This window comes from Triturus cristatus, chromosome 2_2 (assembly GCF_964204655.1).
Source record: "Triturus cristatus chromosome 2_2, aTriCri1.1, whole genome shotgun sequence".
NCBI classification, from domain to species: Eukaryota; Metazoa; Chordata; class Amphibia; order Caudata; family Salamandridae; genus Triturus; species Triturus cristatus.
Window position 1 is genome coordinate 410,883,560 of NC_140582.1, and position 24,024 is coordinate 410,907,583.

The window sequence follows — 24,024 nt, forward strand, 5'->3', positions numbered from 1 at the left end:
CTTAAAAGCGACACACATTCTAAGTGCTTCTTAATGCATTACAGTGCTTGGAGGATGAATTTCATCTATGTGAGATGTTTATTTTTAGGGATTTTGCAGGCAGTGTATCTATGGGGTGTGTCATAGGATGACAGAATTAGGATGCTGTAGCCTGCTCAGTCTGTTTTCCACTCATCTGAAGAGGCATCCGTCACAAAAATGCCAGCAAGAGTTATTACTGAAAACTGGATAATTACATTTTGAAGACTTGGTAAATGTGGATTCTGCTGGTAAACATGCAGATGTAAGCCATTTTGTTCTGAAATGGTCGCTCGCAAGACAAGGTGATCTATCTACACATCTCAGAGAGTGATATATAAGTATTGGACAAAATTTGGATTCCTGTACTTACTGGATTGAGAATTAGTGTGAAGAAAAGTTCCCCTCCCTGAATGCTTTTGTCCAGTTCCTTTGGTCCACCGGGATATTCCTTGTAGAAGATTGTGTGAGTAAAGAGGCCACAGGTTTGCCGGGGCAAGACCTGAAAAAAAAAAAATTGGCATTTATATAAAAAGCCACGTGAAGAGCACAACATAAACTAAACATAGATGCTGATGCATAGGGTTCCCTTAGAGACAATTACTGATCACAAAAAGCTCCATTCCAAGTTGGCAAGAGTGGCAAATCCATAATTGTGCCACAGATTCACTTAATTCCACTGGCTCTGCCAGTTTTTTGCTTTGCTTTATCAAACATGTATTAATAAAAGGTAAACAAAACCTAAACATTCTAATCAGTTGCCCATTGTTAGCTGAACCTTGAAGAAAACCTCTTCAATAGTCTCTGCATTTCAAAGGCAGAATGTACCCTTCAATAATGCAAACAGTGTTTCTTTTTTCTCAACACAGACCTGATCCACAAAGGTAACTCAAACTTGTGAGTACATTTACTACTTTGCAGTATACACAAACTGCACTTTGGTGGTAACTTGTACTTTGTAGTAAGTTGCACTTTTATAGTAAGTCCAGCACTATTCATGGCCAACCACCTGGTACTGTAACACCCTCCCATAGAAAATAATGGAGTTATGGAACCACTTCAAAAGTGAGTTCCTACAAAAGAGTAACCTACTACAAAAATGCAGTTTGTGAATACTGAAAAGTAGTGAAGATATTCAAAAGTGTAAGTTACTGCAAAAGTGCAGCTTGTCAATAGCATTTGGTGGTACTACTGTAAGGTGAGATGTCAGCAGGGATGTCACCAATTATGTCATTTAACATGTCATGAGTGATGTGAAATGTGAGTTTATAAGTAGTGCATCGTGGGGGTGCATGTTACAGTAAGTTTAGGTAAACTATAACTGGTTAATTTCAATGTTTCTTTATTTTTATTTTAAATGTTAGTTTTTTCAAAGCAAATATATATATACGAGTTTGTCCAAAAACCAAGATGCACTCACATGCAGTTTCCATTGTTCATTAAAGCTGGAGGTCTGGCATTCATTTGAAGATGATTGTCTGCCTTACGTGTCTCGGACACCCCCGGTCCTTGATCACAGGTGCCAGTGTGGCGTCACAGCTATAATCCATTGGCACTCTTGTCAGCACGCTAATTACACACATTGCCCTCCGGTAGGCCTCTCTGGTGAGTCTTTTATTTCCACTGCATGCTTGGACTCGAAGTTCCAAGGTGTCGATCATTACTTTTTAGTAGGTGTGTGTTGCCATACTTCGATTTCTTGCATGATTAAAACCCTCCTGTGGGTGTCTCAAAGTAAATTGCCAGAATTCTTTTCTTGCTAATCTGCCATTCCACTTGAATTGGCTGCACTCGATTCCGAGCCATAGCGGGCCCACAATCTTGCTTCTGTGGTGGTGCAGTCTTGAACGGCAGGACCGCCGTGATGTATCATGTCCGAGTTTGTCCAAAACCCAAGTCACAATCACATGCAGATTCCAATGTTTATTTAAAGCTGGAGGTCTGGCATTCACTTAGAGATGATTGTCTGCCATATGCGTTTCAGACCCTACCGGTCCAAGCCTCACCAGAGATGCCCACCGAGGGGCAATGTGTGTAATTAGCGTGCTGAAAAGGGTGCTGGAGGAGTATAGCTCAGCCGTCGATGACTAATGAACTCCAAAATCTTACATTTGTCTCCCATCCTATTTCAATGGGCTCCACACCTGCCAACTTACAAAATAATTTTACTGTGTGAGGAGGGGGCGGGACCTGGTGCCATGTACTACTTAAGAGAGGGAGAGGATGTAGTTACAGCTAGAGCGGTCAACCTCGAAGTTGGGGAACCAGGTTGGAGTCTCGGCAGGGACGCTCAACATCTTGTGATTCTGTGCAAATCGCGTAATCTCCCCGCACCTAACACAAATGAATGTGTCTGTGTGTAACGAAACTGGTGTGCTCATGTAAAGCGCTCTGATACCTGATATCTTCGGGTCGAGTTTGCGCTATATAAAACTCAAAAAATAAACAAAAGGCACTCTGCTCATCACCAAGCCCCCCACTCTCCCAAAAAACACTGGGGTGTTTTCACACCTTCTAATGGTCATCAGCTGCTTACTGCCACTGAGAGAGAGCTTGAAATTCATTGTATACTGTGGTTTCAGCTTGTGTTCCTGCCACCATGTGAGTTTGACTCCTCACCGGGTGACTGTGTAAGGGAGCCAAAATCGGGTGGCGCAAAGTGGCACAGTGTGTGTTAACAGATCTGGGGCTCTGACATTTAAGGGCCAGAGGAGTAGTGGGTGCATTCGCTGCCAAGACTCCTTGGCTAATCTCATCTAATATGCAGGTCAATGTTTAAACCCATGTTACCCCACTAAGAAATAAATGATTGTTACTGTAATTTAACAAGAAGCCAGCTACATCAAGCTTCAAAGAAGCCACATCTGTACTAAAAACATTTTCTCAAGAAAGTTGCTTACACAGTTTGACGCTACTGCGGCTGAAAACGTACATCTCTCATTTTCACGAAAACTTGTAAAAATAAAGTTTTTCTCACAAACCCCAATACAATAGTAGGGTTACCTTAAATAGCATCTCTATGCTCAAAAAATAATTCATCCTTTTCTAAGCTGTCATGAAAAAGTTATAAAAATATATGTTAATTTGGGGAAACGAGATATCTAGCATGGTCTTGCGGTCTACTTCTGGTTTTCGGCTGTGTTCTCACAGCATGAAGACTCACTGTGAAGACTCACTGTGAAGACTGACTGTGGCAAAGGAGAATGTTACTGTTGGTAGAAGTTTATGATAAACATAAAGTCTACAAAGTTTCCCAGATGTAGAAACATTTACGAGATTGCACTTGATAACTATTTAAATATATTATTAACGTTATTAATGACTGCAGATAGGAATTCAAAGGATAAACACAATGGCTTATGTAAATTAAATGTGAACTTACATAAAAAAGAATGTATAATACTGTGCTATAAGTAGTCTGTAAATAACGATGAAGTGGTTGCTACGAATCTTTGTGTGTAATGTGACAAATTAATAGTTCTGAACAATTTTATCTTGAGTGCGTGACACTCTGACAAGAATTTAAAAAATAAAAGACGCCTAATAATACTGGGAGCACTTAAATAGATTCAAATGTGTTGAGAGCCTATTATCTCTGAAAGCAGGCATCTTCTCACCGGCATGCTTCTTCCTTCCTCTATCCTGAGATTTTATTTTTATTTATTTATTAGTTGAATTTGTAAAGCGCAACAGCTACCCAAAAGGGGTTTCAAAAGAAAGAATTGCCACCCAACTCTAAATCTGGCCATAAAATTGAAATGAAGTTGTAGGTTTCAATTTAACTTCTGCCTACTTTACCAAATAGTTCCTCTACGTCCTTCGTTTAAAATTTCTGTGAACGTTATCTACTAATGCATCATTTGCAGAACAAATTCCAACTTTAACTTTCAGTTTTTTCTGCTGATCTATAGAGCTCCGGCCTTGTCCGATTGGCTGCAGTTCACAGCATGCTTCCTGGGCATCTCCTGTCTGTGTCTCTCAGTAAGGAAGGGGAGCAAGGTGAAGCCGTGAGTGCCAGGTCCATCAGGCTATCGGTGACCAGGAAAGTTAACCTGATAATATGCCACAGACTGTACCTCTTGGGACTTGTCCTCCATCCTAGGAAAGGATTGGCGTATGGACGGATATCGCTGTTTGAGGCAGGAGCGGCACTGTCACTATCTCCATATGGGGGTTTTGAATATGGCAATATTTTAGGCTCTGGTACTTGATATCTTACCACAGTTGTAGGTTACCTCCAACAACTACAGTATTAACTTCTGGAGTGAATGAAAGATCTGTATGAAAGAGTATCCTCTAATCTTTTACTCACTGAGATGTGGACAGTGAGGTACACAGGCACCTTAGAGAAGTTCTGACCCTCAGGAAATCTTAGTGCAAGAATGTCTGCTTTAAGTCCATTCTAACAAATATTTATTTCATCGAATAGAGCAGCGGCCCGTGCAGGTAAGAGTGGTGGGGCTGGGTGCGGGGTATTTCGACAGACGACGACGAAGGAAAATATAATATTTATTTAATTTTCCCTTGTGGTCGTCGGTCGAATCCCCCCCAACTAGACCCCACCGCTCTTACCTGCATGGGCCGCACCTGATCGAATACAAAGTGCAGTATAGGAATTCTGATGTTTGTCTGAACTGGATGTATGTCGTTACAACGCACACTTTTACAACGCATGCACTTACAACGCATTTTTTACAACGCAAAATCCATTACAACTCATTCCATTACATAGCATGACACTACAACGCATTTTTAAAAACTACCTTTACAACGCATTCCATTACAACGCATACTACCTTTACAACGCATACCATTACAACGCATGATATTAAATTGCATTTAAGGTAAGTATTAGATAGTATAGGGGTAAAAATTACTTTTCTAACTCCAGGGGGTGCAACAGTAGGGTAAGTGTTGGATAGTATAGGGGTAAAAATTACTATTCTAACTCCAGGGGGTGCAACAGTAGGGTAAGTGTTGGATAGTATAAGGGTAAATATTACTATTCTAACTCCAGGGGGTGCAACAGTAGGGAAAGTGTTGGATAGTATAGGGGTAAAAATTACGATTCTAACTCCAGGGGGTGCAACAGTAGGGTAAGTGTTGGATAGTATAGGGGTAAAAATTGCTATTCTAACTCCAGGGGGTGCAACAGTAGGGTAAGTGTTGGATAGTATAGGGGTAAAAATTACTATTCTAACTCCAGGGGGTGCAACAGTAGGGAAAGTGTTGGATAGTATAGGGGTAAAAATTACTATTCTAACTCCAGGGGGTGCAACAGTAGGGTAAGTGTTGGATAGTATAGGGGTAAAAATTACTATTCTAACTCCAGGGGGTGCAACAGTAGGGTAAGTGTTGGATAGTATAGGGGTAAAAATTGCTATTCTAACTCCAGGGGGTGCAACAGTAGGGTAAGTGTTGGATAGTATAGGGGTAAAAATTACTATTCTAACTCCAGGGGGTGCAACAGTAGGGAAAGTGTTGGATAGTATAGGGGTAAAAATTACTATTCTAACTCCAGGGGGTGCAACAGTAGGGTAAGTGTTGGATAGTATAGGGGTAAAAATTACTATTCTAACTACAGGGGGTGCAACAGTAGGGTAAGTGTTAGATAGTATAGGGGTAAAAATTACTATTCTAACTCCAGGGGGTGCAACAGTAGGGTAAGTGTTGGATAGTATAGGGGTAAAAATTACTATTCTAACTCCAGGGGGTGCAACAGTAGGGTAAGTGTTGGATAGTATAGGGGTAAAAATTACTATTCTAACTCCAGGGGGTGCAACAGTAGGGTAAGTGTTGGATAGTGTAGTGTAATATTATGCGTTGTAATGGTATGCGTTGTAAAGGTAGTATGCGTTGTAATGGAATGCGTTGTAAAGGTAGTTTTTAAAAATGCGTTGTAGTGTCATGCTATGTAATGGAATGCGTTGTAATGGATTTTGCGTTGTAAAAAATGCGTTGTAAGTGTAGTGCGTTGTAAAAGTTGTGTTGTAAAGGTTATTCCCCGTCTGAACTTTGAATAATTGTGCAACCCTCAACATACACTTGTGAATGTATTTGATGATGCTCTGGCACATGTGTCAGTTGAAGTAGGCACATTCTGGACACTTGTTATTCTGTTTTTATCCGTAATAAGAGTGAATAGTTTATTCAAACCCTGGTTAATTCATTTCTATTTTTGCAGTACTTTCCCTCAGTAAATTCAAGTTAATTTTGATCCAATATTTAAGTGTTCAAAAATTTTATGGCATCGTTTATTTACAAGTACCCACCTATGGGGAAGCTTGTGTTTGCTCAGCAACTGAAGCCTGGTGGCTTGAGGACACTCTTTCCCTGTCTTTGTGAGATTAAAAAAAGTTTAATTGTGAAGAAAGTTCTGCTTCTGTCAGGACCCTTAAAAACGCCCACTGGACCTCCCTCTGACTGACCTTTAAGAAACTCTTTCACTGATTAGCACTAATGGAAACAGAGTGCTGGAAATGCATCATCAGCCTTACTGAGGGACTGGCTCTAAATGGCAGGCGTAGGACATGAAGTAAAGGGAGCAGACGTAGGAACGTCAATCAGTGAAATTTAACAGGACCATTAAAAACATAAATAGCAAAACGCCAGCATACTTGAGATACAGTCAAAGAACATTGGGGTCAACAGTTTATCAAACCTGATCATACCATATTAGAGACACCCCAGGACTCTGAACTGCTAGTTACTCGACGAAACAGCTAGTTACCGGGTATCATAATGCACCAACGATGTAATATGTGTTTTGGGGAACTTATTCAGATTTATGTAGCTTGTGGCTGCATCAGAGAGGGATGCCGGTTGAGCAAACACGACGGAGCACCGAGAAGCACTTGCTGGACCACAGTGCCTCTGCAAAATGGCTACTTGTGAGAGGCATGCCAGCCAATAATAAAGTGAAAGATATTGTAGAATTATTTAGAGAAACTGTAGGAAACCTGAAATAAATAGAGACATGGTCTCCTATTAGTACCTTCTTATTGGTTGACATCACACTCATTCAGCAGAACAGGCAATACAACCTTCCTTCGTTCCTTCTAGGATGAACTGAAAAGGTAACAGAATAAGTCTAATGTGTTCCACTTTGATGAGAACTAAGCTGAGTTTGAAACTATGCAGACTACACAGCCCAATAAGGGAGTGTCTGTGCCCGATTGGCAAGGAAGAACTCAAACAAAAATCCACAAATGTTGCAGAAACAGTTCTCAACTTGAAACCTGTTCTTCATACTATCAACTGCATCCCGAGTAGCTTCCACCGTTCCTAGCTTCGGTCAGCTGGTACACAGAAGGATGAGGGGCTGCAGGATCTGCTGACCCTTCATCACACGGTGGTGGGTCGCAAAGGCTTCAGTGAGAGGAATGGCACATTGATATTCCAGTAATCTTCACTAGTATGAGTTCTAGCCTTGCTCATCGCAGTCCTTACGTACGTGGGATGAACAATCACCTATCAAAAGTAAGGACTGGGTGAGGTAAACATATTCTGACATGATATGGGAGGTGGCATTTAAACTGGTGCACCATCTCATTATAACTACACAGGAGTGGACTGCTGAACATTCTGAGAACTCTTGCCCTAGCCTTCAAGTTTTTCATTGTAAATGTAAATGTACAGTATTTGTAAAGCACAAACGATTACCCAAGGGCGTCAAGGTGCTGGGGGCCATTGGGAAGATTAAGCAAACTATTGCCCAGAGTCACATGGTGCTAGGCTGATCTGCCACCAGCACCGGGGCTCGAACCGTGAGCCCCGGGTTCCAGAGTCAGCCACCCTGGCCGCTGCACCACACCTCTACACACGAAAAACTGTAGCTACTCAGAAGCATACGTAGGGTTGCAGCCTTCACTTGCCAAATCTGTAGCCTTCGGCAGAGCAGCCCTAGTATTTGTGAGATAAGAACTGGGATAAGCACAGGCTATCTTTACGATAAACAAGCTGAGGAAAGGCTCCTTCACAAACAGATTGAGAGTCTAACTGCATGATATGTGAGGATACAGGCAATGTTGCTGTCAGTGGCAAGAGATATTTAAAATGATGTCAGAAGTATGTCCGGTAGTCATGTTCGTTAACAGTAATCAAAGCTGACAAATGAATGGCAATTTTATGACATGTTGAAGAGCCACTATTCCAGGCATAAGAGCCACCATGGCACATTTTTGAAGGTGAAACATTGAATCCTTGGATCTGAGTCCATTGTTTATCGCTGACAGGTACCAAGGTGGAAATCCTACTATACTTTAAAAGGCAACACACTAAAGGAGCATTTGACAGCACATATCAGGTGCCTATGATTTAATGGGAATGTGTATAGTAATTGCCTTAAAAACACACAGGCACAATTTGTCTTTCATTCCAAAAGGAGGCATATGCTGAGCAAATTCAGGTTAGATTAGAGTCATAACAACATTTCATAATTAAATTGTGGAAGCGAAAAGGGAAATTAACTGTCTGATTTTATTTGACCAACGGAGGAAAAAAAGTCACTACTCTCCTTGAGAAATAAATTAACATTTGATTCCCCACCAAGCAAAACATTGTTCAAATATGGCAAGATCCATATATAGCCAAGACTTGGATATTCTCATTATGCTTCATAGTGCTCACTGTACAACAGAAGCAGGAGTGAGTAAAGCAGAGAATGACCCCCAACATACAGAGGATCCTTGCTGAACTGATCCCAAAACCAGTCAAATCCAACAAACTTGAGCACTATTGCTGTGTAACATTTATGTTAATAGATGATGTTCAAAGGACAGGTGTCACCCTCACACTTGACATATGTACAAAATCCCCCTAGAATGTGAGAAACCACCCCGGCTCAGATTTACTATGCTTTTGTGTTGTGTTTGTTTGACTTTTATGGCGCAGCCCAATGCAAAATCATTTTTGTCATTTGCTAAGCCACGGAAAGCAGCTTAACATAGCTTTACGTGATTTAGCAAATACAAAGTAATGCAAGGCAGTGATAGAGGTGCCTGAGTCTTACTTTGCATTGGGTAGGTGTCACTTGGGTGGAACATGGGCATTTCCATCCATCCATCCATCCATGTATTTTGATGAAAATCCAAATTGACAAAGACTTGTAAACCTGGGATTGTGCCAAAATTGTGCGCCTACCTGGCTGAGTCGTAACATGGAGAGATATCTCTATTTCTCCGTGTTACTGCCTCTTTCCATACGAACTGCATTCTTCAGCACAAATAGAATGAGGAATACACCTCTATGGGTTGTTTTTGTGCAGGAAGGTGTCAATTCCTGCACAAAAACAATCCTGCCCATTGGCAGGCACCCTGGTACTGTGGTGCCAGGGTGCCTGTGTTGGTGCTTGGCAGCACACAGTGCCCCAGTGCAAGAAGAGAGCACAAATGCTTCATTTCTTTGTGAATATGGAGCATTTCTGCTCTCTCCCTTTCATGCAACAGAGCACTGCAAGTTCTCTTTCTGCGCCGCGTTGCGTGAGTTAATAGTAAATGTGCCCCCCAGTCTTTAAAGACCAAACTAATGTGAGAAATTGCCACCTAGCATTGGGTGGGGGGACCATGCAGGGTTACTCTGACTACTGTTATACAAACCAGTGTTCCCCAGAAATGTACAAAGGAATGGGAGCAGTCAGCTAAATGTTGTTCTTGTGCTTATGTGAAGGGATGCATAGCCCTGCAATCAATGGAACGGAAATTACATTGGGCCAGTAAGGAGTCTTTCGCGTAGGGCAACCGCCCCAGTACAAAACTCCAATCCTTCACAGAAAGCTCTGAAGCCCAAAATGAAGTAATTTATGTGGAACTAGTCAAAAACCCTAATAAACAAATACATCTTTCTCGCCATCTCTTGTTCAGTCTGACCCTCTGGGTCATCAGTGGCTGTTGAGCCCACATCACATGTTCCCCAGCAACGTATATGTTTGTGCATGTCGATACCTACTTCCCTTGGGTTCACCTGTGGATCATTCATGAAGGGGTAGCTCAATTAGGGTCTTGGAATTATCTCCCTTGGTATTTTTCTTGGTTTAGTGTCTTCCTTTCACGTTCTCTTCTCAAAAGTTTTTTTATCCAAATTCTGCACAGAAGGTCTTCAGCCAAACTGCTCAACAGTGTGCCATCTCGCCCCATGCTCTCAGTCTTTTACATAATGGCACTGGTACAGTACACAAACTCGATACCCTCAGAGCTGCATTTTTTCTTGTTCTTCAAGCATTTAACTTTCATCCCACAAATTGGGACCTTTATTTATCCGTTTTCTGCAAATGTCCTGGGACCTTCCTTGCTTGGGGGCTCCCATACACAAGAAGAGGCGGCTCTGGTTTGAATCTGCTAACATGTGGGGGTTAGTAACATTGTGCCCTTTTTAGATGACATAACTATGTTTGAGAAATGTCGTATAATAAACTTCAGATGTCAACATTAAATGAAGCCACATGCAAGAGGAGTGGAGGATGGTTCATTCACTATTCTAGGGTTTGCTTTGTTCTAGGTGGGAAGTATCCATGATCTCGTTAATGACTTTAATGACTGGCATATCAGCTTTTTTGTCACATCACTTTACCTCTTAACTATGTATCCCTGCTCTGCCACTGGAATGTCCTCATAGGGCTCCGGGCTTTCAGAAGGGTACATTGCTGTCTGGAAATTGATTTTGTTGGGATAACTTGATGTGCTTAGCAGGATGCTGTCTCCTGTATCCAATGACTGCATCCCCAAGTGGTCTGATTTCTATATGCGTATAAGCCCAGTGATATATTTCAGATTGTTAATAGCACCTACAGTGGGTACAGTGGGTACATCTCTTATGTGCTCATTTAAAAACCATCAGATCTGGTATTAGGGCACCAGCGCGTGACTTTCTGCGCCACACAACAGTGGCAGCTGTGTCACAAGAGATGAAATAGCTACTTTGAACAACGACTGAACATATTTTGCATATTCCTTTTTCTCCAACCAAGGACCTTTTTGAATGAGTAAATGCAGGAGCGAGAATGACATTCAGTTGATGTGCCTGTCAAGAGAATTCACACTTCCAGCCTGAGCTCAAGCTCCCTGACCACAAATGAGTTTAGGGTTCCGCCGGGGGGAGCTTACTAAGTGGAAGCGGGGAAGTTCCAACGCTTTAATCCTAGCACTTGCTTAAGAACCTTTTCTTTAGAGGAAATTGCATCCACTATAATCACTTTTAAAAGTCGCCATTTTCACAGCATGTTAAAAACATATTGATTTCGAGCACTTTAACTACTCTTATTGTGCGGCGTAAACCCATCCATTGTGGCGATGTCACTTTGTCATAATCGGGCGCATCCTGTCGCTTGAAGCCTCCTCTCTGAGTCTTCTGGCTCCTATGATTAGACGCCAGGGACTTTTTATTTTTATTTCAATGACATAGAGTAATGTTGCATGGAAGAAAATTATTCTAGTAAGGCGCGCATAATGGCTTTATTATGTGTTCCTCTCGATGGCTATGCAGTGGCGGGAAATGAAAGCGCTTTCTCTTGTGGGCGAGATTTCAGAGCGAGGGCTCAGGCAGATCTTCTTTAGGTAAATTGGTTTGCAGGCTTGCTGCTCCATATCTTCGGCCTCAGGCGAAAGTCTGTCCAATATATCCCTCGAAAAACATTGAGTTTTGTGTGAATATTAACTACCAAGCACAGGCAGAGATGTGCAGATTTGGACTTTGCTAAAGATCCAGGGGGCAAACGTACAAAACATATTTGAGGTCAGAAATGGTCCGACAAGCAGAATCAGCCCGTTTTTTACTGCAAAACAGCAATTTCTATTGTATATATAAATAATTGCAAATCGGTAACTTGTTCCCAAATCGCAATTTGGTTTCGCGATTCGGTATTTGGATGGGGTGTGTTTAGGGCATTCCTTCAAAACACCGAACAAATGTTTTGGGAACGAATTACAGTCACAAAACATTTATTTTTTACCAACACCTCAAAGGGGGTGGTAACCAAAAGCAAATGAAGAGGGGTCCCAATGGGACTCCTTCCCCTTTGAGGATGTTCAGAAATATATGCATGAGCTTGGTCGATTTGCGGTCCATTAGGTATCGCTATTTAAGACTTGTACATTTTTGTATATTAGGAAATTGCAATCCCTAAATTGTGTACAATTGGCCCAAACTGTATGACAAGGTGAGTCAGTGGACTACAGTCGCTCCTTGCCATCTCATGCTGATGATCCTGGGAAAGATGGCATAAAGAGCCCAGGTATTGCTACTTTGCACCAAGGTACTGTTCAACACCATATTTATTGTTTAACACTTTGATACTCTGCATAATTCCATTTTGTAGCACTGCATTGCTGTTTTGGGCTATGGGTGGCAGAAAAGTAAATCCGTGCGACATGAATCTGGGCAAATTGGGAAGCTTTGCACTGCCAACTGCCTACTAAAATGGGCTGTTTTCCAGCCACATAATGCTCATGGAGAGCGGGACATCCTGTTTGTGTAAAACATTTGCTAGTGGTATCACAGGTTGGGGACAGAATATGCGCTGTGGTTACTGAACTACAAGGCTTAAAGTAAAGTTAGAAAATAAGCACTATGACTTCATAAGTCATTTTTTCCAACTTTACATTTAGACATGCTACGCAGCGATGATGCTGTAGAATTTAGCTAAAAGGATTGGTAAAGCAATAGCACTCACATAGGCAAGACCTATTGGCTTTGCGAATGAATATTTAACATTCTGTGATCTTGGCACGTTTAAAGGTGCCAAAGTTTTGGGAAATGCTTGCGAAGTGCTGAACATCACAACGTTACACATTATACAGCAGCGTGAGTCATTGCTCATATTCCGCAGCATAATCTGGGCAGACTCCATGCCTGCATTGCCATCGTGCATCACAACTTTCATTTATTACCAGAATTGCAATTTAGTTGCTGAAGCTAGTATTAAGAACAAGGACAGAGAGTGGAACTGGAATTTATTTAGGATATGGGATGTGGGAAGGGGTGACGAGCTGCAGCAGACATCATATTGCATTGATTTACAATATGTATGCCTCTTGCTGATAGTACATTTATGTTTTTTCGTACTCCTAAATTTCCCCAGAACTGTGCTCAGAAAGCAGCACCAGGGTCAGGCGTCTAGGCCTGCTTCGGTAAATGTTTTGCGAGGGCTCCTATTTACCCCGGTGGAATTCTCCTTAGCTGAGAAATCTGCACAGGGTGAATACAGCCTCCTACGGAAATGCATTTTACCCACAAACAGACAGCCCTTCCCATACATCCTCAGCAGATCTGGAGGTGATTTGTTCCACTCCCCACCCTACAAGGAGTGCTTGAGAATATTTCCTTCCATTTCAAGAGGTCAGATTGTAGTTGGGAAGGCCCACAAATGTATGTGTTTGTGGGCATGCCAAACTCTGAAGGCAAACTGTGCCTTGGAAAAGTCCCTTTCTACCTCGTACGATTGGTGGTGGAGAACTCCAGAGTGGTAAATGACTGTGTGCCACCCAGAAATCCCTTTGGGAAATCCTCACAGGCATTAAATAAGTAAAGGTTTCTGTAAACGTACGGGCATGACCAAATTCACCTTTGGAAATAAGTCTCTATGTGTTTACAAATTATTGTAATCAAGTAATTCTATTTATTAAGATTTCACTTTATCTAAATGTGCTGTGGAGGGTATCGCGAGAGGTACACTATGGATAGGGGGCGAAATTATTATTTTAACACGTGGTATGTCATGATGATAACAATTTTTTTTAAAACCTACTGACTAAAAACATGCAAAAGCCTATGCACATTGCCATTGGGGATATCATAAAATAATGGCCAGACTCTGAGCGGCGTAAAGTGTTGTCAAAGATTCTCCTAGTCTAGATTCCATTGTTGGCCATTGAGGAGGTAGAACTGCTATTGGAAGGTCGTAAACGTGCTGACACCCTGCAGCAAGTGCAGCATACGGATAGTGCTCTATGATTACGTGAATCTTGTGATGGATATAGTACCCTGGAAAAACAATATATGCATAATACAAGTCATCGAGAAAATATGTGACCATATGCATGAACCAAGCTGAAGGCCAAGCTCGTTTATTTCCTTCTGAAGGTGATGGAACACGAGGAGACCCGCAATATCCGTCTGACAGGCAGCAGAGGGCGTTTTATTCCATGTTGGAGGTTGTATTTTCAGATTATGCAGCATAACGCTATGCAATTAAATGAAAAGAAAACAACGGTCTTTAGCTTCCTTAGTGTCAAACCTTACAAGACACAGCCAAGTATGACTGTATGTTCTGCCCAACCCCAGAGATGTAACAGGAACATCTTAATTAATACGCTGCCTGCTTTAAAAGTAAGTCAATGTGCCCCTCTGGTATTATTTGCAGCATGGTGTTGTTTAGTACCATATTACGCACACAAAATGCAAAAATGATTTTTGTTTTTGCAAAACAGCACTTCTCGCCACTTAAGAAACCAGTGCAAAGCCCTCGTGCAGTGTGTAATATGGGGCTACCTACCACCGTGGCGCAGATTCCCACTGCTGCGGCCATCCGGCATCTGGAGGACAGAGCGGGCCATTAATCTCTCCGCTGGCTGGCGTTCTGCGGGGCCCTTTCTCTCCCATGGCCGATAAAGAAAGCGGCTTCTGTTGCTATCAGTTCATGGAAGGCAGCGGATAGAATACAGATGACGTCTGAGGAGGGGCGGGAGCGCAGCTCGGAGCTGACTGGGATCTACATGTGAACGAGCGGGCTTGCTGTGAGTCACCCAGCCTGCAGCTAATTCGCCATTGTTCTCTTTTCAATGGCGGCCCTTTCACTCTCTGTAATTGCAGATACGCAACTGATGAACACACGCTGGGCGTATTGTAAGGTTTCAAAAGATTGCCGGGAGAAACTGTTCACAATATTTTAGCACTTTACATCCCAGCTTCAGGAAACAAAGCAGAGCTTCTGAATTTACGGCGGTCTCCTAGGCCTGCATTTTTTCCAAATAGTTTGACTAAGCATGTTAAAGCCACTTTGCACTTAGAACGCACGGCTGCACAGCAGAGCTGAACACATTAGCCCATCAGTTGCCACAACTCCTCCACTCGTAGGAATCACTTCGTAAATACTTCATTTTTATGAATAAATTGGTGGTATATTTTATTGTAAGGTTTGTAATAAATGCATGATCATTTTGCAGGGCAGGAGAACCGCTTGACAATGTAACATGTCAATTTCCTAAAATTATGATTCTCTGCCAAACAGGATGCCTCCCAGGTTTTCCATCCTTAAACATGGGGTGTGCCAGTCAGGATGGTATGGTTGCAGATTCTTTTCTACCCACTCGCTTCATCGCCCCTTCAGCCCCTGCGTCCCCTAATCCGGAACCAAGGAACCGTATTGAGCCAATGGTGATCCGCAGTTCTTCTCATTGTCTTGCTCCTCCAGTATGGGCTCACAGCATATGCAATTGCCCCACTTCTTGGACATTTGGGGCTGCTGTCGCGCTTCTGTTCTTTTTAGGCATGTGTTGGCCAAGTCCTTTTAAATTCACCAAAATCACATATCAATGCTTTAAATGGAAATATAGAAGTTCTGGTTTCATCTATCTACTTAAAAAACACATACTGATTAAAAATACTGAAAAAGTCCATACACAAACTATTAAGTACCTGTTTGGTCCCCTGAAATGCAGGTATTCTCCCATTTAAATGCATTGAAGCAGTGCTGAGTAGAGGCCGCTCCTCCGTTAAGGCAGAGGAGCATTGCCCCACTGCTCTCAGCAGTGCAAACAGGAAAAATAAAATTATAATAAAACAATGTTATTATAATTTTATTTTCAAGCACTAAGGCAGTCTAGGGAGGGGCGGGCTGGGTTAAGCTATCACGACGGATCAGGGAGGAAGAGTGGTGGGCATCATATATGCGCATGACAGTTTGGCAGGCTCTCGTAGGATGGCCAAACTGACATGCACACTTAGCTCTTCTCCACCCGGCTGTGTTGCACAGTCGATTGGAGAGCAGTCCCAGGCACTGTCTGATCGGCAAACCAGGCCACTAAGACCAATCACAATGCTGCTCACATGCTGGTATTGCTATTACAAGCATGACAATAGTGTCATGATTGGTTTATGGGACTCTGGGAGCCTGTGTGCAGCCATGAGTCAACAGGAACAGAAGAGGACCGAGGTGGCGGCCCACAAAAGTCTTCTTTTTTTTTATTCGCCTGTGCGGCCCCACCACTTCTGTTCCACAACAGCCACCACTTGTGCTGAGAAGTGCATGTACTCTCCTTTTCAAACTATATAGGAGCAGGTTTCCAGTACCTCACAGTACCTCTCTTTTGAAGCATTGCCATGTATGTAACTTGCTGACTTGTAGGGCTTTTCACCTAGCCCTCTTGGTCTGTTGTGTCATTCACATTTTTGTATTCTGGATACCACAGCAGACAGCATGTGGCAGTGGTTCAGCCGACTTCACTGCAAGAGCACATAGGCACACAAAGTAGTTCTCTTCACTGCCAGGGACTGCTACAGCGATGTGTGCTTTTTAAAACCCCCAAAACGTTTTTGCTTCACCACATTGTATTTTTATATTGGTGAGTGTCCAGCCTTTCCACCAGCTGCAACAATAACATTTTACAAAGCACATGACAAAACAAAACAGGCACTGAAAAAACCCAAAGGCTGGCAGCCAACACCAGACCAACTGGCTTTGCCAGTGCATGGTTCTATTGAAAACTTTATTGGGCAGGCAAGCTGCTCTTGGATGCCTGGGCATTAGTCCTACATTGACAGAAGTAATAGAGAGAACAGAGGCAGACTATTGTGCATATCAAAAAACAACCTTTATTAAATCCCCAGGCCACACTATGCTGTTTCTGCTGCCTGTACCACACTGGGCCCTTGACACTGATACCAGTGCACTGTTTGAGGCAGCGGCACACATTCTGAAAGTGATTTGGGGCCCCTGACCTCTCCCAAAACCCAGGTGTCACTACTGTACTCCAGTCCATGCAGCAGTCGCTTGCAGTCTCATCCAGGATGTTGTTTAAGTGGAATCAGAAGTGTATGAGAAGAATACTCTTATTTGCACATTTCCTTATTTTATGGACATAATGTGATCCCGTATTTGGACATTACTGGTCCAAGCATATTTTAAAAATGAGGCTATGAACGCACTACAAGGTTTATTCTTGTGAAATGTAACGAATTAATGAAAACGTAATTCACCAATGACAAGGGTCACAAAACTGATGTCTACAAGTGTTGTCAACTTCTGCCCTTGCTGACCTTCACCGAAAACCAGTTTTGCTCAGGCAGGAACCGCCTGTAGGGAGTATAATTATATTTTTACACAGATCCCAGAGCACTGGCATAAAGGTGTGAATTGATGCATAATTAATGCTTTTACTGGATAATGATGATTTTGACTCAGTCTCCCCTGCTGTGGGCTGATGATCAGTAAAACAAGTGATTATAATAACAGGAGCCAGCACTGGCAGGATTCACCCTGCACAGTACTCACCTTGCAGATACATATAAAAGAAAGAGAGGCAGAGGGCTGTACAAGTCAGGAAGGGCATTTGAAGCAGGCATTCTAAGAGACACATTGACATCTCTGGCCAAGGAGGGACTATGGGAAAATGATCAATCTGTGTGGGGTCTCCTACAACGGGAAGAGGATGATACCTTGGTAGAATGGGTAGACCTAGGGAAGAGCTGAGCCGGTCGGAACCCATTTTGGGGGTGGTGGTGGGGGGGGGGGGGAGGGGGTGAAGCAGAGGGCAGACATAGGCTCCTGGGCCAGAAATCGTGGTGCTTGAGGTCATTTGCCATTGGTCTCCTAGGGCCTGTCTGTCAGGATTTCTAGACTGGAATATGGCATTAAGGGATTTGGCCAACAGTCCCATTCGTCTACCTATTCCAAGCAAGATACTGACTAGAAATACCTCAATTAGGAAACAGAGGGAAATGAAGTAAAGGATAAGACAGTGGATAAGACAGCAGAGACAGTAGTTTAGAATGGCACAAACAGCAGTCTTGTGCTGTCACAGAACTACCACTGGTTAACCATGACAAGAACAAGAATGCAACACTAGGGGGCATATTTACAATGAAGTGGCGCAGCGTGACGTTAGCCTCCTTGGCTTAACGCCAGGTGCCAGCATTTCTGAAACACAGGGCTGCCCCGTATTTAAAAAGGTATGGTGCAGTCCTTTGTTTCCCCCTGCACTGGAGCTAAATTTAGCAGCATAGCGCCAATGCAGGCACCCTTGCACTATGATACAAGGGTGTCTGCATTGAGGGGAAGATTGTTTATGTGCAGCAAGGGACATAAACAATCTTCAAATGAAGTTTTGTCACTTCAACTGTGCTGCTTAATGCAGCACAAATAGAAGTAACAAAATGTCATTTTTTTAAAAAGATTGTTTATGTGCACGAAGGGGCACCTTCCTGCACATACACAATCAATTCCCTTTTGCTGTTTCTATGTGTGCTGCACAACTCGGCACACATGGAAACAGCAAAAATGAGAAGAAATAAAGCATTTCTCCTCGTTTCGCCCATTTAAGACCAGGTTTCCCCGGTCTTAATTTTGGCGCTGCCTCCTATTTACGCTGCCCTTGTAAATAGGGGGCAGCGTCAAAATCAATGGATGTTACGGTGGAACGCCCACTGTAACACTCATTTCCCTCCCCTTTTACGCTAAGTATAGCGTGAAAGGGTGCCTTATTTACAAGGCAACGGTAAGTGGCTTAACGCTGCCTTGTAAATAAGGTGAAGCACATATCACTACAGGAACGTCACTAAAAGTGACGTTCCTGTGGTGATAGAGTCTTGTAAATATGCTCCAAGGTTTTTAGAAAATGTCATGACAAAACAAGTAGATACATGCGCACCACATGAATCTAAGACGTAAGCAGCTCAAATCTCACTTGACTCAGGAAGCATGTAGCTAGCCTTATCCTACCAAGATGCAGACCCAATGCTGAAAGACGCTCAGGAGAGTAAAACAGAGCTGTGGAAATGATGCGAATGTTGGATGCCGACTAAAGGATAGCATCAGGATACCCAGTACTCAGGTAAGGTATAGAAAGTCTAGATTTGAGGGGTCATTTGGCACACGCAGATCAGTAAAATCACTAGAGTACCCTAATGAAGGAAGAAACATGGGGACACTGGAACCTGGGAGCTTGAAAACAAAATAGTGTAGGGAATATGGGCAGGGTAGCACACTGGTACATATGCAGAATGCCGAAACAACAAGTGATGTTGCCAATATATGCCCAATACATTTGATAGGCTTATGTACATGCACTGACAAATTTGCCCCAGATGCCCGGCCTGCCTTTAGCTCAGAAGTGTAACAAAGGTATCCCCTATTCAAATTTCAGTGTCATCCACATTCTCCAGCCCTGACCTCTCCTGAACTTATACGAGGTCTTAAATCCTTTATCCTGGCCCACAAAAACCAAGCACCCCATGCCCACTGTTTCCAGTTGCTTGATAATATTTCCGACACCAACCTACAATATGGATTCACAAACTGGGCAAAGTACACCATTTCTACATTTTACTTTCAGAGTAGTGTGGTTGCTCATTTCAAGGCATCTCAGGGAGGTAGGGTGGGTATTTATAATCAGAACTGAAGCAATGATACAATAGATGCAAACATGCAATTTCCAGTCCACTGCTTGTCTTTTTACAGAATGATAAGTATTTTATTCACAACAGATCTTAATATGGAAAACACAGAGTAGCAACTCTAGTGGTGCAGTATGGGGTCTACGGGATTCTCTGCATAATGAAACATGGATGTATATCATGATTGAAGCACAGGTGCGGGCTCACTTTCTGGCTGGGGAGTGGTTTAACAGTTTCCTAACATTCTGAGACCTCTAGGTCTAACTATTCAATTCTTGTAAGAGGACAACAGTCCTTAATAAATCGTCCCTCCAAGACCTGTTATCCAGAAGCTCATAGTCAATGTCTGTCTGGCATATGATATTACTTAACGTGGTGCCAAATCCCATTTATCAAACATGGGTACACCAGTGGCTGGGGCATTGGGCTAGCTGTCACACTCACTGGAGTCATTCGTACAACCCCACCTTCTCTCAAGTGTAAGCTAGCAGGAACAACAGCAGTTCTAGGAAGATAGCTCCAGCAGTCTTTTTCAGTGGTCATGGTGAAAGGATCTTCCTCCTTTGGTCTGGGGCACTGGTCTAATCGCTGAAGTGCAATGAAGGCAGAATCAGGACAGGATATCTGTGTTTTTCTCTATGACAATCTCAAAATTGGTAAGTCTTTACTTTGCATTTGACACTGGCGAGTTAGACACAACCTCTCCTCACTCAGACTTGAGTCTGCAGTCAAGCAGAGAGCCTGTTGAACCCTAGGCACTTCCCTGATCTTTTCTGCACTCTCCAATATTTCGTATGCTCTCTCTGTGTCAGAAGTCCTCATCCTCGGAACCACCCCTTCAGCATGGGGCAACACCTGGGGGCCCACCGCCCTCGGAAGCCCACCTACCCCATCAGACCATGCCAAAAACCTCTGCATCGTACTCAAGTCATCACTCGCCATGAACCGACAGGTCAACGCCGTCACCTCCAGCTGCTTCAACACCCTCCGCATCCTTCGCAAAGACTTTCAAATGGATCCCCCCGGAGTCAAGGAAGACAGTCACCCACGCAATCATCACCAGCAGACTGGACTATGGAAACGCACTCTATGCCGGCATCAACAAGTCCCTACTCTGCAAACTCCAGACAATGTAGCACATCGCGGCCAGACTCGTCCTCGGCATCCCCCGGCACAAACACATCAGCCAACAAATGCGGAGACTCCACTGGCTCCCTGTGGAGAAGAGAGTCCCCTTCAAGATCTTCACCCACGCCTACAAATGCCTACACAACAACGGACCCAAATACCTTAATGACAGAATAAACTTCCACGTACCCAAAATAAACCTCCGATCTTCCAACCTCGCACTGGCTGAAATCCAGCACATCCACAGAGCCAGAGCAGGCAGAAGAGTGTTCTCTCACATTGTAGCCAAGACCTGGAATGAGCTACCAGCAGACATCAGACGCGCCCCCTCCCTGAACACCTTCAGGAAGACTCTCAAGACAAGGCTCTTCAGCTGAACGGATCTGCAGACCACCCACTCAGCGCCTTGAGAACCTCGTGGGTGAGTAGCGCACTTACAATTCCCTGATTGATTGATTGATTGTGTGACTCCTCAAGCTGGGCTCAGAAGCTGGGATTTCCACCACAGGCAGGCAAACTACTGTGGGGCAAGGCTCTGTCCTCTTCACTCTCAACAGGGTGGCAGCTGCATTGGTCAATAAACCTATTTGATGTGGTTTTAATAGTTCATTTTGTTCTGCTGGAAAAGTAGGTTAGTTGTACTCCAGACAGGAGGAAGTGACGATACAGCCTCCAGGCTGGAGGTCCCTGAACATGGGCACAAAAAGTGAGAAGCTCTGCACAATGTTGGCTCCAAGCAGGAGTACCCACAACATGAGCACAACAAGTGTGCATCTCTGCATCTGACTTGTCAGCCTACCAGGCTGTGCCACTCAAAGGAAAACAAAGGATTCCGGCTCTTGCCAGAATCTTAACCTTCACTAGCAACTCTCTCTGTGGACTCACCCCCATTGCCCAACCATTATCAAAATGACAGTGTTTAAGAATTACTAATCCGAAATCCTCTGTTAAAAATTGCACAACATCCCTCAGGGCAATCCTATCTCCATTCATCCACACTTCTGGACCTCATTTATGAGGCTCTAGCGGCACGTTTTCACCTCCAGAGCTTCACTTTTTTGATGCTCCAGTGGCGCAATGTGCCGCAGCATATTTACAAGGCCATGCAAAGCCACTTTTCGTGACTACACTTTGCTCATCAGCTGATACTTACCCAAAATGATACAGGGATATCAGGGGAGACACTGGGGTGGAGAGAGGTAGTAGATAAGATGCTGTGAATCTTTTAATGTATCAGTGATGCTGTGGGAGGGGGAAGACGAATATGGCTCAGGAGAGTGGGACATAAAACGTCTTAAGCCCAGGAAACTTTTCCAGGGGTGGGGAGTGACCTACACCGGGTATGGGATACAGGTTCATTCCAAAATGGATTCCACTTTTAAGAGCATATACAAACAATCACAAACAATATGGTGTTCTCCTATCATAAACCTTACAAAAACACACGGTCAACATTCATACATGGATGTTGGCACAGGTTCTGCTCAAGACATGGGAATGAAAATACTCAAGTGGGCCTTTAGGAATTGTGCTTATATCGCTAAACAGGTACAACAGCCTGTTTGGCTACAGGTCACTAATAACATGGTAGGCTGTCTCCACTACACGGCCAGGGAAACAGACAATAGCCTGGTGCTTAGCCAAGGGTACACCTTTGGTACCCTTGCATGACCTCAGAGACGAGCTGTGGGTCTCCATGTGAATTTCATGTCTAAGGTTTTTTTGTCTTATTGTAAAAAAAACGTCAGGATGCCAGATTCAATTACAGTTGGGATATTCAGGGTAGTGCCATACATTCTTTACCATATGGGGCCAGCCCTGTCCCAACAGCTGACCTTAGTTCCTCTTCCACCCAGTTGAAAAACCAAGGAATAATGCTTCTGCAGAAATCTTCTACCAGAAAACACATTAAGTATTGCAAAATCTAGGAGGAGAGAGTGTGGGAGTTCTGCCAGAATATATATCACTGCTTGGTTACCTCTCTAAACTCAGTGCCCTCACCACCTGGAAATCAGAATACTACTGGAACCTTCAGGTGGTACAGAATACAGCTGCCTGACTTGTTAAGAACTTGCCAGGCAGAATGGCTTTTGTCCCCCTCTTGCGACAATTGCATTGGTTGTCGATACGCAAGTGAGTCAAGTTCAAGATCTGCTGTATTGTACATAAAACTCTGAATGGTAGAGGACACAGCTACTTATCTGGAAAACTCATTCCCTACCAGCCAAATACATCTCTAGGATCATGAATGAAATCCCTGCTTGTGATTTCCCATTTTAGAAATGCTCGTATGGGTGGTAAAGCCTTCTTCTATTTCAACCCCTACTATTGGGAACAACTCCCTCTCCACCTTCGGAAATGCTCAGATTATCTTCCTTTAAGGAAACTACTTGAAACTGAGCTTTTCTGAACTAATTCTTTCTGGGTTGTGCCTTCTGATATGCTTCCCATAGCGCGGAGATAACCCTTCAGGGGTGATTGAAGCGCTTTATAAATTAAATACATAAACCTGAATAAGACAAAAAGAGAATGCAGAAGGTGTATGGTCATCCAATGAAAGACTAAGAAACACCTGCTCTCTCTTGAATCACCACATCTGAAAGCCTTTCTCAATGGAAGGGAAGCTGAACTCTTGAAACACCAAAGTAAGAAAAGGGCTAATGGCATCTTGGAAGTTTAAGTTGGAAAACAAAGTAATAGATCAAAGGGATTTGACTTTGGCAGAGGCCTTTGCTAAAGCACATTATTGTAAAGGTTGTCTACGGTGCTTGTCTGGGGCCTAGTATCACAGAAGATGTTTCAGAAAGTTTGGGAACTTTACGAGTGACCAGGAAGAAAATATTCAGTTGTATGTGAAGTTGATTTAAATATTTTCCACTATGTGAAGTTGTATTTAAATATTTTTCATGATGTGATCCTACAAGGGAGGGGTAGAGGACTCTATAAGAGTGTGATGACTCTGGGTTGTTTTGTCCCACCAGCTCTGCCTGAGCAGCCATAACTACCCTACCCCACAGCAGAGAGAAAATAATTTCTCATGTCTTGGGAATGCTTTTTTTAACACCCAAGATGGACTCAGACACAACAGAGACTCCACTCTTGAAATGGAAATCTATTATGTGGCCCTCTCTGCATGGTCACCCTAGAATTTTGCTGTCCTCTGCCTTCTTTTTCTGAATCTATTTCTGTTGGCTTTTAAGCCTCTGTGTACTTTTTCCCTGCTAATCAGTGGTAAAATGCTTGTGCTCACCCTTCAAAACATAGTAAAATTTGAAG

The 24,024-nt window shown here is 43.2% G+C and overlaps 1 protein-coding gene across 1 annotated transcript in view; it reads right to left on the reverse strand.

Moving 5' to 3' along the window:
- LOC146862305 (bifunctional heparan sulfate N-deacetylase/N-sulfotransferase 3) overlaps positions 1-24,024 on the reverse strand; it is a 534,449-nt gene that overhangs the window by 245,434 nt on the left and 264,991 nt on the right. The window contains exon 6 of the mRNA XM_085641499.1: positions 392-520. Coding sequence (XP_085497625.1) covers positions 392-520 — 129 coding nt within the window. The remainder of the gene's footprint in view (positions 1-391; positions 521-24,024) is intronic.